A 20,675-nucleotide genomic window follows, 5' to 3' on the forward strand; every position below is an offset into this window, starting at 1 on the left:
CTTGGCTGCTGTGATCTGGGAGTTGTTTGGCCCCATTCCAGTCAAGTAGGTGGAAAGGTGGGCTGAAGCTATGTTTACTCTCACTGAGTCACTGTATTCCAGACTAAAACTTCCAAACCAGGTCATAGTGTTTAGGCAAATATTTTCCAGTAATACACAGGTAAATTCTGTGTCTAAATCCCCTGGATTGTAGATGCTTGTAACTCAAAACTTCAACAAAGATCAAGTCTGCCTTTGAGCTGTAGTGTTGAGTCTTACCTGTGCAGTAGTAGATGACAGTGGGAACAGTGTCCATGAAATTGAGTTCAAAAGCATGATGCTGATTGCAAGTTACTCACTTTCATAGTGTGATTTCCTAGCAGGTTTTTTTTGTTTTGTTTTGGATTTTTGTTTGTTTGTTTGTTTTTTAATTTACATTTGAGTTGCTCTTTTACCCAATATGTTCCCTACTTTTCCTGTGTAGCAGAGCTATATAAACCTGCTTGTAACAGGAAAGGAGTTATTGAAGCATTTTTCTGAATAATTGTTACACTGCTGTTCTTTACTGCAGCTTAACATGTGGTTTGGTGGAGTGGGCAGTGCTGAGTTAATGGCTTCTGTTCCTCCTGTCTACTAATTTCTGACCTGACAGTTTCCTTTTTGCACCAATGCCCCTTTATTTCTAGAATATTTGAGTTAATAGGGGACCCTCAGTAAAAGAAGAGTGCCTGAGCTACCAGGCAGAGTATTTATATAGAAAACTCAAGTAACTTCAGCTGGTGCTACTGAGCAAGTTCATAAATTTCCTTGCTCTCAGTTTGGATATTTCTGTGCCTCTCCTACTGAGTTTGTCTGATAACTCTGTGTTGGAGAGTATTCAAACTGCCTTCCCCTGGGTACGAGTCCAGTGCTGCAGTGTTTTGCAGGAGTGTGATATTCACAAAGAAAGTGACTGTATAAAGGATGCAAAGACCATAAACACTGAAGAGGTGCATATTTTACTGCATGGTTTGTTTACTGGCTCTGGACCACAGCCTGCAGATACAGCTGTTGTGCCCTTCCTTTGCCAGATCCTGGCACAGAGCTAGACCCCGTAAGTCTTGTTGGACCCAAGCTGGTTCCATACTGGTACCATGTTCCTGAAACAATAAATGCACTGTAGAGACACTCTTTCTGCTCCTTGCAGAGCCATCTCAGAGTGAGCTTTTGAGTGTGGTGTCAGACTGCTTCTCTGAGGAGGTGTCTCAGCTGTTCAGAGCTAGGCTGGGTTTAGCATGACCTGGGTTTAGACTGGATCCAAGCTCATTCAGTGGAGATGTGTATACCAGCATCTCTGCACTGTGTTCCTCAACATGTCTCGTGATATTTATTTTCTCTCTTATCTTGTTTTCTCCCTCTCTTTCCATAATGAAGCGATTGTATCTCTTAACTTGGCCACCTTTATTCAGGTGATAATCTGAACACCGATATCGAGTAAAGGAACAAAATGCTTTAAAAATCTGGAGCCAAGTGTTTTGGAAAATACATACGGTATGTTTGTGTGTTTCAGTTTTAAGAATGGTTCTCTGATGAGAGAGAGGATCAGAGGTGACTGTGCTTCAGGCTCCTGGGATGAATTCTCCAAAGCCTTATCATCAACCGTTGCTGGAAACAATGGAAACTTAGGTATGAGCCTTAGCAGGACTGGGAGTTTGAGGGTTTGCTTAGACACATACTTGAGTGATGTTGTACCTACTTTTTACTGATGATAAAGGCCAAGAATTAAATTGACTAGAGCAAGGGAAATTCATAATGTGTTCTTAGAAATGCTGCATTTACAGCCTAAATGTCATAATAGTGTTTTCCTTCAATATTCACTAAACAAGAAAATTATATTTATGGAACTTTTTTGGTCACTGAAAGGGTGTTAGTAACATCTTAGCTGTAGAATGTTTAAAACTACTAATTTCTGAATGAGGCTTTCTTTAAAGTTTCTTTCTTTTTCTGAAGACTTAAACCAAGTGAATTAAGTAGCTCCATGTTATTTCTTTCTCAGTCATAACTCTAGAATTTTGTTCATGCATATTGACAAAGCAGTGATGCCAAGGGATAACCAGATTTCCTTCATTTTCCCCAGTATATGTCACAGAGTCATTTTATCCCTGTTTTTCCCCTTGTTTTGGTAAGGGAATGAAATGAAACAAAATTATGATAATGGAAATATTTTAAAAATAATAATAAACCCATGGATTTGAAGTCTTACATTATTTTCTTTCCTACAGTTTAACATTTTACAAGTCTATTATATAGCTCTGGAATAAGCTATTGAAAGGTGAGCATATGTGTAATCAAGATTAAAATTAACTATTGCAGAGCAGGAATTGAAATCATTGCCATCATACTAGGTGTGAATTGATATGAGTAAAATTAATGTAAATATTGTAGGTAGTAAAGTTTTTAAATGTAGATGTTTAAGCTGTAGAAGACTTTCACTCCTTAGAAGAGTGAGTTTATGGTACAGCCTCTTGACACTGTGTGATTAGATTTTTCATTTTTAGAAGCTCTGTTATGTTGTCTGTCAAATCCAATCCCTGTGGGGTTTTAAAGTGACCAGGAACCTCTTTTCACTAGAAGACAAATCAATTCAGGTGTTTTAGAAAATGGGAAGAAATTATTCTAAAATCCCAAAGTCAGCCAATTTAGACAGTATTAAAAAAATTGCAAGTTGATGAAAATATTGTTGCTGATATCAAGAATACCAGGACAGGACCTTAAAGTTTTAAACTATGTGTTATAGTATTTTCACTTGGATCCTCTCTAAATCCTCTATAAAATGGGTGTTTCATGGAAGTCATCCCCAATAACCTGTATGATAGAATAACCCCTGAGTATATAGGCAAAAATGCAGCAATCTCCATAATTTGAGTGCCTGGGGGGAATCAGAGCTAAGGTGTAACTGGTTATGCATCCACCCTTTTATCCCTTGTTCCCTGCACTCCCTGCTGGGTGAGGAGATGCCTCTGCAGAGGTTTGGGGGTCAGAAAGGAAATTTTGGGATATACATCCCTTGACAGGGCCTGCAGATCTTTAACACACAGTGTTGCTTACTGGCAAGTTTTCAGAATGTTTAGACAAAAAGGTTATGTGTGCTAAGGCACAGAATTATTTTTTGGTGGTTTTTTTGCCTCATAACCAGAGAGCTCGTAGGGCAGCACAATCTTGTTCCAAGGTCTGCATCTTAGAAACTCTCCTCAGTTTATTAGCTATTCTCTTCAGTTTTTCTGTCCTCATTTTTTTTTTGGTCTCCTCTCTTGAATATCTTTTCTTACCAACCCTTCTTGCCATCAACACAAAAGAAATCTCTTTCACAGTTTTTTCTACAAAGCATTGCTGCATTTCTTCAGATCTCATCAAAACTATTCAGAGACCAGCTCTGCTTCATGACTTAAAATATCTGATGTTCTCTAATAAGCTCATGAAATCTAATCCAGTGTATGAAGTGTTCCAATATTCCTGTACTCTTCTTATTAACTTGCCACGTTTTCTGTGTGTTTTTTTTTCCTTCTTTCACCCTTGCATGTGACCTACTCAGACTATTTCTAGTATGTGTGATGTATTATCTATGTTACTTGCATGTGTGCGTGTTCTGGTGGATGTGTCCTCTTCTGTGGGCTTGGTGTTTATTACATTGGTGGGATGCTTAGAGCCAGACGTGCTGAAGACCCACATTTTGTAAACTGAAAGAATCATAGAATATCGTGAGCTGGAAGAGACCGATGGGCATCTTTGAAATCCAGCTCCTGGCCCTCCACTGGAGAGCCCCAAGAATTACAGCATGTGCCTCAGAGCGTTGTTAAGAAGTTAAAGTTGATAAATGTGTGGACTAAAATTAATAAAGAAACAGGCTCTCTGGTGATTCAAATGTCCAAATCCATGATAAACACTTACTATCACTTTAGCTGTGTGCAGAAATAATATTCCAACTTCGGGCTGGGAGCAAACACGACACTCTTTCATGTTCCTTGGTGCAGGTTTCTACTTTGATGTGATGGAAATTACTCCTGAAGCAGTTGGGATTCACAGATTCAACAGAGACAACCAAAAGGTAGTAATAATCTATTTGATGTCTCAAACCTTGAAGGAGTGATGTCAAGGTTACAAATCTTTGCCATTATCTTCCCCCCCCCCCCTTCTGTCTGAGATACTTGTTGCCAGTTATTGATGCAAGTCCCTGGGATGATTTTTATAAGGAAGTATTTGGTCTGTAGCTTAAGAGTATCTACAGTGCAATGTCTGAACTAGAATTTAAATGGAATTTTTTTCATAAAATATTTTCTTTACTGGAAAACATGGATTTACTGAAACCAACACTGTCTTTGAAACAGGATTAACTTTAAGCTTATTGAGAATTTAGTACACGTACATGACTTGGTCCTTGTCTTCTAAATTTCATGAAGCACAGATAAGAATGTGTTGAAACTTTGGGCTATAATATTTTGTCTTTTATCTTGCTCTAAATGTGTGTGTAAACTAAAGACATCATTTTGCTGTCCTGTGTGTCTTGGAGTAACCTACAAGCTATATAGTGGTATGCAAGTAAACACAGGCTCAAATCCAAGTGGAATAAAAAAGAAATTCAGTTATGGAAAATTCTTTTTTTTTCTTTTGTGGAATGGATGTTGTTTAATGTCTGGCTTTCTGGGTGATACTGCGACTCAAGAGATGTGTTTGATCAATCATGACTCCCAGTTAATTAGACCTCACGTAGGTGAACAGAGATTGATACAATCTCATGTTTGCAGTGTAACACTAGTCTCATAATTGTTTGCCATTAAATGAATGCTTAATCACTTCTGGCTGTTTTACAGATGTAGGCACTTACTGTAGTGCATTGAAAAACTCAAGTTCTTGTGAAATATTCCTTATATTTGTTTGTAGTTCAATATTTTCCAGCTTCTGTTGCCTTTCTCATATTCTAGTTGACAGAAGGACAGGAGAAATGCTATATATAGAAACTAGCTAAATTAATGAAAAGATTACATGGTTTCCCTTCAGTGCAGGCAGAAATATGTTTAAACTTCTGTGACGTTGCTTAATGCATCTGAATTTTATCCACTTGCTTTAATTTTATATTTTTGAGATATTGATTCTTAAGCAGCCCTTGGTGCTGGGAAATGCACAGAGAAGGGCTTATAACTTGCTATAGAACCTCTTCCCATTGTGCATTGATTTCAAGTTTGATGGATTTGCCAACAGCACCGAGGAAATGGGTTGGGTTCTCTGTCGTGAGTCTTTAAGTCCATCTTGTGTTTGTGGGTGAAGAACTGGGGCCTAGATGGAAGAAGACTTCAGGGTGAAGACAAGGATAATCCACTTTAAATCTGTCTTGTGTTTTTAACCACTCTCCAACTTGGCTGGGCAAGGTGTTGATGCATTCCCTCTTTGATACAGGTTTCGGGCTTTCCAAAGGAAGTGGAAATACGAGCGTTGATTGAAGGGCAGTTCATGGCCAAGAGGATTCATGCTGAAAAGCTGGGGTATAAAGTCTGTAAGTATGATGAGCAGCTGCAGAACTAATGGCACTGGAGACCAAACACAAAGGTGGGAGCCCCCAGCAGTAATGTCAGTGTTGTAACTCTTGTCCCGCCTCATGGATACAGAAACTGGGATGAATTCTCAATTAGTCTCTTGGAAAAATTATTGATGGTGTGTTGGGTTTTGCAAGGTTTTGCAGATGTTAACTTTGGCAGAACTGGTGGTTTAACTTTGAGATGACCTTTTTCAAGTATTCTTGCTGTCTCATTTTTTCTAAGCTGCATTGGGAATTTTTAAATAAGAGTTTGGGTTTTGGTAGCTTGTTAAGGGAAAGGAAGACCAGCCCTCTGTCTAAAACACAAGACTGTAGCTCAGAAAATCTGAAATCCGTGTTCAGTTCCTGGATCTTCCATAAACTGGTCACTTACCTCATTACCTCAGTTTTCTGTTAATAAAGCAGAAGCCCTTTCCTTGTCTTGTGATTTAGAAAAGAATAGACTCTGCTTCCTAGAATTTATTATATGAATAGGTTTTAGCACATTGGAACAACAAAATCAGCCAGTGTTTTACCTATAGAAATGGGACCAGATCATTACTAGGTGTACAGTCCTGCAAAAAGAATACAATCAAGTCTGTAAGATGTTTTATTGGTGTTTCCTGTCAGTGTGTCAGCCAGTGGCATCTTAAAATTACTGAGTTAATTCATCTGGAGGGTTTTTAATCAATGTTTCATTTTTAAAAATCGTATTATTTTTATTTACATCCTGACCTCCTCCTTCACAAGCCATTGCTTGACTCCTACCTCCAGGCTTTTATCAATAATCATGAAGGATAGAATTCTTTTATTGTTTATTTTTAAGAGAGAACTCCAGGAGCTGAAAGTTGAGAAAATATAGAGATACTAGAACAAATCACAAGGCTTGACAACACCACCTCATAAATTTACGCTGTAAAGGTTTTCCTGTTATATATTTTCTTGTATACTTGAAACTGTATTTATTTGGGGAGGTTATTTATGGAGACAGGAAGAGTTTCAAATAGATTGTGTTTAAAATACCTATTTATCCTTCATTCTTAGATTCTGCTGTACCAAAATCTTGGCTTATATAGCCTAGAAAGCTCATGGCTGAAGAGGACACCTCTGCACTCTGTAAATGTCAGGGATTGGACAAGCACTAGAGTGTGAGAAGAGCTATTTAAGATATCAGACAACTCTGACAAGGAAACAAATGGGGAGAAATTATCTGTAAATACATTTAGACTGAGAAGGACAGCCAAAAATCTAACTAGTTTTAGGATGTGGCTTAATAAGCTTTAAGAACTCTTCATTAAAACTTCTTTAAAATGCTGTAGATGCCTACAGTAAAAAGGAGATAAGTGTGATTGGATTATGCTCCTGTAGATTTGTTGGAATAGTTTATACTTTTGTTTTGCTGCATCCCTAGGGTTTTTTAGCTATTTGGTAACTTAACAGATGAGTTGCTTTAAAAAAGAACTGCTGTACATAGTGTAGGCTGTGTGCATCTCCCACTTCTCCTTAGTGGTATTATTTAAATGTCATACTCTGTTATTTGTGTAGTGATGGCAGGCTCACATCTGCATTTGTTGTGTGACAGTTCTGAAAACAGGGTGTATTCAGAATGTATTTCAGGGTATGGATGAGCATTGTGGGAATTACTCTGGCATTGCCAGACTTTCTCTTGTTTAATAGCTGCTGTTTTTCAGGCTGTTTTTTTTCCCCTTTTAATGTGATTTAAAAGCTTATTTACTTTTTGGATGAAATACACAGTCAGGACCCTTGTGTTTGTTCAATTCCTTTTAGGCCTTGTCTACATTGGGAATTTACTTTGATATTTCCCGGAATCAAGCTCATTTACATTCAGAAATATAATCGCAGAAGTGTAAATCTTGAATTTTTTTTTTTTTCTTGTTACTCTTGTTTAGACCAGTGAGAGAACACAGTACTAACTTCTCACAAGATCTGGAAAGTTATATGATGACACCTATTAAAGTGATCTGTAACAGACATGTGCGTGACATGGTCAGTCACAACAAATGCCTTGCTGTGGTGCCTTGAGATTTGTGTGGTGCATATGAGTCAGAAACCTGGCTAAGAATGTCTCCAGCTCTGGCACCAAGGTGCTGGAAAAATGATTTTGGCAGCCGTGAGCCTGCCTCTCTGTTCTTGGGCCAAATGCAGTTTGGATGACTGTAATCAGAAAAGCAACAGCGAACGTGAGAGAGAATTTTTGTAAAAATAAATAAATAAAAATCCGACGTGTAGAGTTCTTGGTTATGCACTGTGAACAGGACAAACATTAGATAATCCCTTAGAATTTGCTTTCAGTTAATGAATGTATTATCTTGCCAGGAGCAGTATTTTGAATCCTCAGTCTCACTAGTGCTGTGGGAAGACGTGCAATGATGCTGAAAGAGCCTTTCATAGGTGAGGTTTTGGTCCCAGCTGGATGGGTCTGGTACATTATAGATCTTATGTAAATTACAAATAATAGTTTAAAATACCCCTTGAAATAGCTCTTCAGGTTCTGTCTGTGCTGCCTGCAGGCCTGTGCTCAGGTTTCAGTGCGGCCCCGGTGCCAGTAGAGGGCAGGGGATTCTGTGTGATGAATTTTGTCTTTGAGGCTGGGATGTGTGTGTCAGCCTTGTTTTGAAAATGGCACAGAGTCACCAGATGATCCTTAGTAGAAAGGTTAAACCTTACATTAATTGTGAGTTAAGGCTTTTAAAAGTGTGTGTCACTCTGTTCTAATTGCTCTAATCTTTCTCAATCAGATTCCAGGGGAAATCATTCAGTAACACCCTGTATCCTGTTTTGCTTATGTGCTTAAGAGGCGGACTGAGTGTTGAATCTAGAAACAAACAAGTGAAGTTTGGTCTGTCCCTGTTGTTTACATCCTCCCATTCAGAGATTCATGCAGATAAGGTGAAGTTTTGCTGTTCTGCCTTTATTTTCCTGAATTTTGATGGTATCACAAACACCTTCTGTTTTGTCACTTCCTTTTACTCTTGCAGCCATCCCCCTTCGAAAGCTGAACTGTCAACAGGAGTTTAGAGGCTGGACATGCAGCCATGCTTGCTGCATGGTTTGGGGACTCTCTGAAGTCAAAACCATGGTAACTTTGTAGAGAAATGACAGTGTCTGCAGCTCAGTGACACAGGTGATCACAGCAGCCATAAAGCTGTCAGTGGTATAGACTGATCTGGCAGTATATACTTTAATAATCTTGACAATCACTTCAGAGTTGCTTCTATTCCTGACCAAGCAATCCTAAAGTTCACCCTAAAATTGACTGACTAGAGAATGTTGCAGTGGTCCTTGCTTGGGCCTTGTGAATCTGTCCCGGTGAAGACTAAAAACCTGATTATTTTTGGGAGCAAAATCTATTCCCCTGCCTACTAACAGGTGAAGTAAGTACTGTCATGATGTATGCTACATATGTTGAAGGAAAAGAACACACAGGTAGGGGTTCAGGTGTTGATCACACATGTAGTCAATAGATATTTAAATTATATGCTGGTATACAGTGTAGAAACCTTCATGTCATTGGTAATCTGAGCCCTAAATCCATACATACTGAGTCAGGTGTGTGTTAGAATTGTGTTAAATAAGCCTTTGTGGGACTGCAACAGCAAATAATAAATTCTACCTTGTAGGAAGACTGATTATCTGGGATGGAGCCTCTGTTGAAGCTGTAAACTTTGGACAGGGCTTTCTGCCTTCGTGTTGTTGTGCCTGTCAGTGATTTCATAGTACTCCAGTTGCCCAGTGTGTTGTTCTGTCACATTTATACCTTTAGGAATCTTATTCTGCCACGTAACTGTCATCAGCAGGGGCAGGTGGATAGAAGGTGCCGCATTTTACAAGTCAGGCTTTGCCCATAAAACCTTGTGTCTGTGATTATTGTGTAATTTATAGTTTCTTACGTGCATAAATCCATCACTAGCAAATAATGTTGGTGCCCTGAATTCTTCTGACCGTACTTGGGGCTTAAGTACTGGCTGGGGTGACACAGACGTGCCTTGGCTTTGCACTGGTGTAAGAACGAGCCAATTTTTTTCAATGAGGTGCATTCTTGAACAAAACAGCAATCCTGCAGTGCTTGGAAAAGAAAAGGGGAATCTCAGTGCATGCTGGGTCTGATTTCTCAGTGGTTAGAGGGGGGACTTCTGTTTCTGAAGAATTCAGTCTAAGATTACATGAGGGCAAACTCCAAGGCGAAAAATTTCCCTTTTCTTCAGGTGGTGTTTTCTTCCGATGCTCTTTTCAGCAGGCTGAAGTTAGCAGTAATGTGTGGCTCTTTGTAAGCAGGGAAGGCAGTCTGATGGTGTGAGGAGAGCTCAGAAAATAGAATCATGGAATCATTGAGGTTGGAAAAGGCCTCCAAGATCACCAAGTCCAACATTTGACCTAATACCCCCATGCCCACTAAACATGTCACGAAGTGCCACGTCTGCTTGTTTTTTGAACGCTTCCAGGGATAGTGACTCCATGGCTTCCCTGGGTGGCCTGTTCCAGAATATCAATTAGTACAATATGGAGCAGTTGTGTTTCATCCTTCATGTTGTCACGTGGAGGCACAGAAACCTGAAGGCAAGATGTGAGACTGTCACTTCACAGCAAAGTGTTGGCACATCGGAGGATGAAGTGTCTCTCTAGTTTGGCAAGGCTGGATGCCACTGGTCCTCAGGATGATCCAAGGATGCCTTTGTGTCAGGCTATGAGACAGGCTTTTCTGTTGGTGGTTGTCTTTGGCTGACTGGATTTTATGATTGTAGTCTCCAAAACTCTTAGGAATTATTGGGAACATGGGAATACTTATTCTGTCAGTCGCTTTTGCCTTCCCTGCTAAGCATGTTTCTGCTCCAGTTGTAGCAGTGTTTTGGCTGAAATGAGGAACATTGGGAGTGAGGCCATTTTGTAGCTGCATACAGATTAAATTGATGTTTATGCCCTGCGGGATTTAAATTTCTTAGAGAAATCAATACTAAAATGTTGTGTTGGCTTCGTGCTTGTCTCTTGCTGTTTGCTGCCAAGAGTGCTGATGGTGTTTCAGCAGCACGAGGGCAACGGCTTTGTTAGGGGCCTTTTGCTTCAGCAAGTGAGTGAAAACAGTTTAAAAATGATTAGAGGACAGTGCCCCTGATGGGAGGTTGAAGTTTTTTGTTTGAAACAATAGTGAATAGTGGTAACAGTCGGATTGGAATGTGAATAGATGTGGGGCAGAGTGTACTGTTTGGTGTGCAGTGCAAACAGACCATAGATATGCCTTGCCATCAGCTCTTAAATCTATATTTTTGAGGGAGGAGTGTTGGCTCAAGAAGTACTTTGAAATTCATCAGAGGCAGGATCTTCCTCCCAGATAAGCCAGTCATTCTGCTGGAGAGGATATTTGTATTTTCTGATGAAACTTCTGGCTGATAAGAGTGCCAGTGTGAGACGGGCAATACCTTGCCAAGAACTTGACTGTGTGCCCTCTTATTTTCCACAGAGCATCAGACTTTTATCACGTAGCTGAGCCTTCCAGGCACGATCAAGCAAGGCTTGGTTTTAAGCCAGTGATCTGGAGTAAAAGGTTGGTTAGCTCATTACCAATTCCCTGACCAAGTATTTTACAAAAAAAGGGCTTTTTTTATTATTACTTGGCTCAGGAGGATAAAGTATTAGTTTAACTAATTTTTTAAAGGATTAGATAAAATGTCTCTGAAGGAAATGACTTCATGTGCTATAAGGAAGCTGCTTACGTGCTCTAGAATTTTTCATGCAGTGGCTATTGTCTTGCTTTTATTTTGTTTTATTGTTGTCATACATATACAGGAAACACAGTGAAGACAGAAAATCTGAAGAGTTAATAAAAAGATTGGAAAGGGTACTATCTGTCTTTCTTTTCTGACACGATGATAAAATGTTGTCATTGTTTGAACAATTGCTTTTAATGTTTGGTCAGCAAAAGACCAAGTATGTAAATGGTTCAATTCCTGTGCCCTGATGTTAGGAGAGATTGTTTATGACTGTGTCAGTGGATGTACTGTTGAAGCAGAATTCAGAAAAATAGTCAAGCTGTCAGTTTGCTGGTTTTGTTAGAGCTTTGTGGATCTCTGGAAGCTGGGGACTTGGAGATCAGTTGGGCTATCTACTAAATCTCCTTTTATTGCTTGTTTTTTGAGATTGATCTACAGTTTTAAATCCAATTAGATTAGCAAGGGAATGACATGACTCCAGTCTATAAGTACCTTCTTGGGGAAGGGAAACTTGATAGTATAGGACTCCTGAGCCTTACAGACAGAAACATTATCGTTCAATAACTGGAAGCTGAAAGCAGGCAAACCTCAAATGACAAGAAAGGTGCAGATTTTTAACAGAAACTGAAATCAAACACTGCAGCAATTGACAGTGGTGTAGTGAATTCTTTAGCACTGGCTGTTTTAAGAACAAGATTTATTTTTTTTTCCCCCTAAAACCAGGTGCTCTGGTCTAAAGAGATCTCTTTATGTAATAGAAAGGTGAGTTCAAAGGATGAGAGTGGTCCATTCCATCTTGGACACATGGGAATCTTTAAGAAATGCCATTGCTAGGAAGTTCATCTGACTCACAGCTACATACACATTGCTGTGTATTAATCATTTATCCCCATAGCAGCTGTTGTATCACTGTAGGTGATGACCTGTTTTCACTATCATTCTGCTTGTAAAATATTACATTTACCTTAGTTGACACTTAGTGAAATGCTGCATATTTAGTACTTTATATCTTTCTTTCTGTGTCTTTCTGTATTTTCATTTTAGTTGTTCAAATTTGACAAGCCTATTAGTGAACTCTAATCAGCTCTCCCAAGATTCTCTCATCCCTCCAGCTGTCTTTCCTTTTCTCTGGTTTAAGGTAATTCAGCTTCTTTTACACATCTCAGGTTATGCATCACTTCTGAGCACTGTCTCAATGCTTTCACTTGCATCAATCCACACTTGAGGATGTGAATGTTAACAGGGGTTCTACTTGAGAGGTCATTCTTTCCCTACCTACTCTACTTGCCTACAAATACAGTGATTTTTAGCTGTGATTCTTTGTGGCATGAAATTAGGCAAGGTGATTTTGCCCTACTTTAAAAAAGATTATTGCTTAAATTTTAAAAACAATTTTAAATATCTAAAGCTTTGCTTCCATCCAGGCTTTGACTTCCAGAGGGCAGCTACTCAGTGCTTACTCAAATTATCTCAAGAAAAAAATTACCAACCACCTCCCACATTTCTTGTTTAAGTAAAACCCAAGTAAAAGTTCACACAACTGTGGACAACGGTGATTCTGCTTTCTACTTGTATAACTTTTAATTCTCTTCGAACATGAAGAATTAATTTGGGAAACTTTTTTTTTTTTATTTCTGGCCTGTGATTTTTGAGAACACACGCGAAGGGTATTCTTTAAACTATAATGTTATTTAACCTGTACATGGTGTCTCATTTATGCACTAGCAAAGGTGTGCATAGTGCATGTAAAATGACAGGTTTCAGCCCCAAGGCTTTCACAGTGTCAGTTTAGTCCGAGTGTAAAGGGTGGGGAAGGATGAGAGTTCATGAAAAATAAGCTTCAAGTGCAGTGTGTACTTCTCAAGTTCTCTCTCTGAGGTGAGTAAGAACAGAAATGTGTTTGCTTTGCGCTTGTAGGCTGGAATTTGGGATCAGTGTCAGGACTGACCCAGTGAAGAAAAATTGGATGTGTGGAAGAGTGAGATTAGAGCATCTGTAGAATGAAGTCCCTTAATGATATAGTAGGTGACATGAAATTCCCGATCCCAGCTTCTGGACAGTGATATAATTTTTCTCTTTGATGTTCAAAAGGCTGGACTTGACAGAGTCTTGCAGTGACCTTCAGCTTGTCAGTGCTGTAACTTTCCTAGTTGGGAAATATAGAGAATGGATGAAAGAACACAAAGAAAGTTTGCTTGAATCTGAAGTTGTCTTTTTCTGACTGCAGTTAGAGTGATTGTACAGCATCAGACAAAGTAAAACTAAACTCAGGAGTACCTGCTGAGCATTGTACATCAATTACTATTCAAGTAGAAAGTGAGTTTAAAAATGGCCACTTCTCTGCCACTTCTGTTGGTTTTAAAGTATTTGTATTCCTTTTGACAATATCTGAAGCTTAATACGAAATGTCAAGAAATCCCTGAAAGCTGGCAATTTGAAATTAAAAATAGAAGTATGTATATACATACAAGCAAAGGGTGGGCTGGTGATGGTTTTATTTTTCATAGTGTCTCAAAATGAATTAGCTCTTTAGAGGATACCTTTACTGCAGATAACTGCACTCGTCAATCTTTGTCTGAAATGTTCCTAAAGTGTGGCTTAGCTCTTAATGTTTCACCTCTGGTTGTGCCTATCTCGGTGGAGTCTTCTGAAATGCACATTTATGATACATTTTCAGAAGTTCTGGTGGATGAAAGTTCAATTAGCTCCCATTTGTAGAAATCAGCTGCATCTTTCTCAAATATAAATCTATGGGCTTTTCTATTTCCACTTTTGCAGTAACACCAAGTGAAAGGAATGGCTGCATAGGAATATGAGTGAGCTGTCAGACTCTTTTATGAAGAGTTGGACCTGTTCAGCCTCGAGAAGAGAAAAATGAGAGGGGACCTCATCAATGTGTGCAAGTGTCTGAAGGGAGGGTGTCAGAGGATGGAGCCGGGTTCTTCTGCATCAGGCTGAAGATGATGTACAGGAAGTTCCACCTGAATTTCCTTACTCTGAGGGTGACTGAGCACTGGAACAGGTTGCTCAGAGAGGCTGTGGAGTCTCCCTTACTGGAGATATTCAAAATCCATCCTAATACAATCCTGAGCAACATGCTTGACAGAGGGGTTGGACTGGATGACCTGCAGTGGTTCCTTCCAACTTTACATGTTCTGTGATTCTGTGAATGCTCTGTCTGAAAAATCCCACCAGAAGGTGTTCAGTGTGCACAGACACATAATTTTGGATTCTTTCTTTGTAGAAATCAGCAATACTACCAAAGGTAACGATACTAAACAATGTGTATTCATTATAGAAGTATCAAATAACAGTATTATTTTGGGCAACAAATGAACTGACTTGTAAATATGTTCAATTTTGCTAGCCTAAAGTTGGTAGCCAAAGTTTCAGTGTGCTTGCCTGTCTAGCCAATGTACTCCATCATTTAGCAGCTTTCTTCAGGGTGTTCTTACGTCTTGTTTTCAACAGGCTGATACCACTTTAATTACATTTCAAATATGGGCTTTGTTGGTAGAGGGCTTTGTATCCTAGAGGTATCCATGTGTTGAAGGGAAGGCTCCTGGGGGTTCTATTCCAGCACATCATTGGCTGCCCTCTCTGTTTCCAGGACTGGATCACTCAGTTCCTTCCCTCTCCATTGCTGGTATCTGTCACCAAACAGGGTACATGTCAGTGTTTATCTGCACAGAGACATTTCCATGTGTACATCTCAAGAAAGCTAGAGGGTGCTCAGCATTGTCACAGGTCAGCAAAATATTTCAATCCTCTTGATGGCCAACTTAAACACGCAAAACAGCAGAAAATACTGTCATATATTAGCCTGAGTAGCAGCAGCCCTGTGGGTAGAATTGGAATGAAGGTGGTCACTGGTCAGAGAGCTGGAGGGATTTTGAAGGATATTTTCAAAAGCATTAACTCTCTTCACTCAAGGTGCTCTTGATCTTTTTTTTCTGTGTTTATGCTGGTCAAAAATGAAGTTTTTGTTATTTTGAAGTGGTTCTAATTATGATGGTAATACAAATGTACAAGTGAAGAGCTACTTCAGTAATCTCTTCAAATTAAGTGCACTTCTAGTTAAATGACTTAAGTTTACCTGCAAATGAACAGTTTTGCTGCAGAGAAAGTGATACAAAGCTCATATTGGGTACTTAATTTTGTGAACATAAAGGCCTGGTGCTCACTGAAATGGAGGTGAACATCTAAACCCATTGTTTTTAAGTATGACACGTTAGAATAAGAAATTGTTGGCATATCTATTTGAAAAGGTGGAATTGTGTTTATAAGTAAATTCCAAGTAATCAGGACTTAGTGACTCCTAGTTCATTTTTGTGTTTTAAATTCCTTTTTTATTCATTACTCAAAGGTATTAAATTTTATAAAATACAGTAGCTGCTCTAAGCTGCAGTTCAGGTCAGTGCCAATTTTGGGTGTTATCTAGGCTGTTACGAGGGTAATCACTGCAAAGCCATTCCTGTTGATTTCAGTGTTGCCATTTACATGAATAATCATGAGAACCAGGAGAGTGCAGGATTATTACCCTGATTTCCAGTCCCTGTTATATGCTTGAAAATGAGCTTGACAGCTCCTGAGAGGCCTGGCCATTTCACCTTTCTTCGCTTCAACGAAGGGACTAAACTTTTTTGGAGTGAGCAGTTCCAGTTGAGAGTGGCCTCAGTTTGACTTCTTGCTTTTACCTTCTCCCTACATCCTCACTGTCTGACATGATGGCATGTCCAGATTCCCCAAATCATCTGGACAATCCACGAGACTGCAAAACCAAAAGTATCCTGAGGGCTGAGGTAGGATGTGCTGGTATTGTGCTTGCAAAACAAGGAAATTTTATATATAAAAGTGGCTAGTTATACACACACACTATATGTGTGTATGTATATAATAATGCCTATAGTAATGCCTATATCATACAAATAACTTTTCTGTAGAGGATGGGAGGCAAAACTAGAGATTTACAGAAACTTTTTTGTTATTATAACTGACATTTTTCTGAAAGGAATATTTTCTCTGGGTGGTCACTCATGCAAGTGACTGCTGCACGTGGAGAGGCAGAAAATATCTTGTGGCTTGGATAACTCATCTGTGTCTGATGCTTAGGAGTAATGCCACAAGTGTATGGAAAAAATGATTTAATGGATGGTGTATACCTAAGAGCTCCACATAAAAGGCTCAAAGAACAATTATCTAAGTTGAATGCAGTGTTTTAAAAACAGCTTCATCCATTTTCCTGCCATTTTTTGTGCTTTTCCTCTAAATAACTCTAATGTATATTAATTAATTGCTTGAAATAATACCAATAAATCTAACAAGGTTTGTCTAAAGCTTGACTGCACAGAGGAAACTTCATGTTTGTTCCAGTGCTGAGAGAAAAAAAATCATTTACTGAAAATATAAAGAAAGCTAATATTAATTTAGATGGAACTTAATGAAATCTTGAATGGCTTTTTAAAATTATTTTCTTTAGATTTTAATTTGAATTAAATCATTACTATTGTTAAATTAGTTAAACACTAAATTAAGAAATGCAAATGAAGTGAGCCCAAAATCCAATGTCGTTATTGTTTTTATTGATATATGTAGGCTAGTGGTGCAGAGCAAATTCCAATTATATCTGATCTGTTATTTGCAGAACAAGTTCCTGACTCTTCATTAAGTGTAATACATTAGATTAAATGCTTTGTTCGATAAGAGCTTGGAAAATACCAGTATTACAATAAAATGCTTGCTACTCTCGCCTCTTTGTTTGGGATGTTAGCACTGTGTATAATGTGAGCTTCAAGGCTTTCTAGTTTAAAGTTTTAAAATCCTGCCCAGCTGGGATCATCAGAGAAAGATAAATGTAGGCAGTGTAGTCACAGGAGGCCCAGGAGCGAGGGAGAGTTGCTGAAGGCAACTCCATTACATACATGAGTTCACCTGAATAAATATTCAGAGGCTTCTGTTTTGCTAACTTTAAACACTAGTAGCTAGTGAGGAAAATGCTTGTTTCACGTGATATATCTCCCTATATGATTAAAACATACAAAATAAATAAAGCGTGTCTTCACGTATCAGAACTAGAATTATCTGAGTTGTTCTTTATCATTTGGTTTACATTTTTTTTTAATAAAATAGAGACTGAAATCAGTAGAAATCTAGGGAGAAAAGAGCAAAATGTGCGTGCCCTTTTTGGGCTTGTCTGCTTTGTGCACAGCCAAGGTGCTCACCTGTGTAAAAGCCCCTTTTTCAATTTTAAGTGATTGTTTTCCCTGGAAGCTGTTCTGGAAGGTGAAATGGAGCAAACCAGGTGCCAATCCTTCCTATGGCTACCCTGTGAGTGTCCCATGTGGACAGAGGACACTGTAACTGAGGGTGCACCCTGCTGTGTGACTGAGCAGGTTGGGCAGGTGTGGTGGTACCAACATTCCCGAGCTGTGGCAGGTTTGTTCCAGTGCCTCTGCATCCATCCTGGTGCTGCATGACTCTGGATAAAGTGGTGGGTCTTTTTCAGAGCTCCTGTTCGAGCTGCTAGAGGAATTGTATTATTACATACCATGGAAGAACTTACCTGTGCTGTTGAGTCCCCACGCAGAAGTGTTCCCAGCTTGCCAGTACAATAATAAAAACCACTTTCAGCTCAGTGTGCTCCTCAATTCAATTTATTCTAGTGGTGTCAAGGCACGTGTCCAGCACAAGTGGATGAGCTGCCTCTGCTCTGGCTTCTCTGCATTCTTTACAGCACAATGTAGAGAAAAAACATGAGACCTCATCCCTGTTTTACAACTTTCTGGAAAGCACTGCTGGACTTAGGAATCCATGCAAGTGGGATGCTGACAGAGCAGTGGCGACAGCTGATGTTTGCAGCAGTTGCTCTGGTTTCACTGTACATGGATACCTTTTTTTCTCCCAGTGTATGAGGTAAGCAGTGCTAGTATCTTCATAATCATCCATGTGAGCAAAACTGATTCAGCTCCAGTTAACCTATTCCTGGCAGGATAACTGTTGGAGTTGATGTGATGGAGGCTTGTGAGGTGGTTCCTGTTCTATTTTAGCCTAATGTGATGTGCATAGCTTGTGTATCTAAAGCGCTGGTTGGCTCTGGGAGATGGGATTTCATGGTGGAATTGGGTTGTTTGCAATGCCTTTGTCTACAGGGAGAGCATGTGGCAGAGTGAGGACAAGACATTGAACATTAAGCATGTCTGTCAACCTTCTTCCCTGTTCCCAGAGAAATTTTTCCCCATTCTACTCCAAATATTCTACTCCAAACCCAGTCCTTTTCCCATGCTCTCTCTGTGTCCTCCTCCTCTTGTTTCAGTTTCTTGGAATTCTGAATCATCCTGCCATCCAGAGTCATTCAAAATGGTTCTGTGAAGGCAATGAAACACACCATAATGTTTTATTACTGGAATGAAATAAAACCCCCCTGTTTTCTGCATCATGATGAGCACCCTAAGGATATTTGCCATGTTGCTTTATTTCATGCATTTGACTGCTCAATAACTGCTACCACGTAATTAGCAAAATGCTTCCCTTTCTTGATGCTTTCCTCCCAAGCTTGACTCAGGGCTCAAATGCTTCAACTGTGGCTCCAAAATGACCCTCTGAAACACTTTGATCTGTCAGTGTAGTCTATTCATGCTACTCCATTCCCTAATCCATGCCTAAAAATGACACTTTTTTAGCTGAAAAACCTCCTGGATTTTACACTGGGTTTGTTGCTGAGGGTGATGGCAGCTACAAAGTGCCTCCTTCAGGTGGTGGTGTGTAGCTGGGGAGTTTCTGGTTTTCAGTCAGAGATTTTTACCTTGCAGGAGATGTCTTGTGGTTTTGATGCTTTCACCACTTGGGCTTCTCTTCTTGAAGATTTTTGAAACTGCTCTTGCATAGATGTTTTCAGGTGCTCCTTCCAAACTTACGGGCCTTTTTTGCACGCTGTCATCAGAGGATAACTAGACTTCCAGAATGATCCTCTGGCCTTCTTAGGACCGTGTTGCAATGGCACTGTCTTGCACTTGAGCTAAACTGAATGATGTGGCACTGCAGCAATCTACAAAGAATGAGGATCTCTGCATCCAGGCAGAGCCAACAGTGGTTATTTTCAATGCATACTGTTAAATAGGAACCAGTTGTGGAGAAGTCCTGGAAGCACTGCCATGGAGGAAAGGTGGTTGGTATTGACCTTTAGGGTTTGAACATGCTGCACAACAGGAGCTTGTGTTGCTTCCTCCTGCAAAACAGGCTGGTTTCAGGTGACTGGAGGGGTTTGCAGGCTCTGACCCAGCCCAGGCAATCAAGCCAGAATCAATGGAAGCACTGGGTTATGAATAGTGCAGGTGCTATGAATAGTGAAGATAAGTAGTGCTGGATTAGAATATAAATCTTAATCAGGATTAAGCCACAGCAAATATGTACCTATGGAGCAGAGCGTGCTGTATGAATAGGAAAGCAGCTACATAAACAAATTCTGTAATTTCAGAGAAAGCTCTGCTTCCAGTCTAGAAGTGGTCATGCCCTTTTACACTCCAAGGAGAAGTCTCATTGCACTGAGGATGAGGTTTTTCTTTGAAATCAAATTTGTTCATTGGCCCACAACTGAGAAAAACTCGCTGCAGCATTTGTGCAGGATTCACTCACCCCATCTGAAATTCTATCAGGGCTGGAATGAAATGTGAGCAAGAGGAAGAACCATGTAACAGTACAGGCTCATTTGTTTTCACATGAATACATTAGAGCAAAATCTCACTTTCATGAATCAGCATTTCCTTTGTCAATAACTTTCAATATTAAACAGTAAGGTGACACCAGGATTACATTGGAGGAAAAGTAAATTAAACTGCAGCAAAAGATTCTGGAGGATAAATTGACACCTCAGGTCTTGATTCATGGTTCAGCTATGGAACAGGATGGGAGTAACTGTTTCCTCCCCACCGTGTTTAATATTGTTTTGTAACTGAAAGATAAAAAGAACATTTCCAGCTTCTTAGTGGATACCAGCTAATCCAAATCCTACACTGTACTGAGAAATGATTCTCTTATTCCCTTCCATGTTTTCTGAAAATTGTAGCACTCACTCAGTTTGCCAAGATATGGAGCATATAGTAGTGCATGTCCCTTGTTGCCTTGAAAGAAAACAGCTGATGCTTTAATATCCTCATGCTGAAATGTCATAATTCTTAGCTGAAGTGCACTGTTTCCTCCTCTTCCTTCTTACCAAATCCATTTTGTTCTTCACACATTAACCTCTTCCTGACCCAGTGCTGCTCATGCATGAAATGCTTAAGTGCTTCTGGGTTGCAAGTGTAGCAGTTGTCTGATATGTTTGTCTTGACAACGATGCAAAGGAAATGCCCAAGTGTATGAATGTTATTAATAATTTTGGTAAGCAATCCCTGCAAAGTTATTTTGGAATGCGTATTTTAGTGAAA

The 20,675-nt window shown here is 39.5% G+C and overlaps 1 protein-coding gene across 3 annotated transcripts in view; it reads left to right on the forward strand.

The window, feature by feature from the left end:
- The window catches only part of XYLB (xylulokinase), an 89,166-nt gene that overhangs the window by 25,556 nt on the left and 42,935 nt on the right, over positions 1-20,675 (forward strand). For all 3 annotated transcript variants that reach the window (XM_032681947.1, XM_032681937.1, XM_032681928.1), the window contains exons 13-15: positions 1,529-1,644; positions 3,990-4,063; positions 5,410-5,506. In XM_032681947.1, coding sequence (XP_032537838.1) covers positions 1,529-1,644; positions 3,990-4,063; positions 5,410-5,506 — 287 coding nt within the window. The remainder of the gene's footprint in view (positions 1-1,528; positions 1,645-3,989; positions 4,064-5,409; positions 5,507-20,675) is intronic.

The sequence above is a fragment of the Chiroxiphia lanceolata genome, chromosome 1 (assembly GCF_009829145.1).
Source record: "Chiroxiphia lanceolata isolate bChiLan1 chromosome 1, bChiLan1.pri, whole genome shotgun sequence".
NCBI lineage: Eukaryota > Metazoa > Chordata > Aves > Passeriformes > Pipridae > Chiroxiphia > Chiroxiphia lanceolata.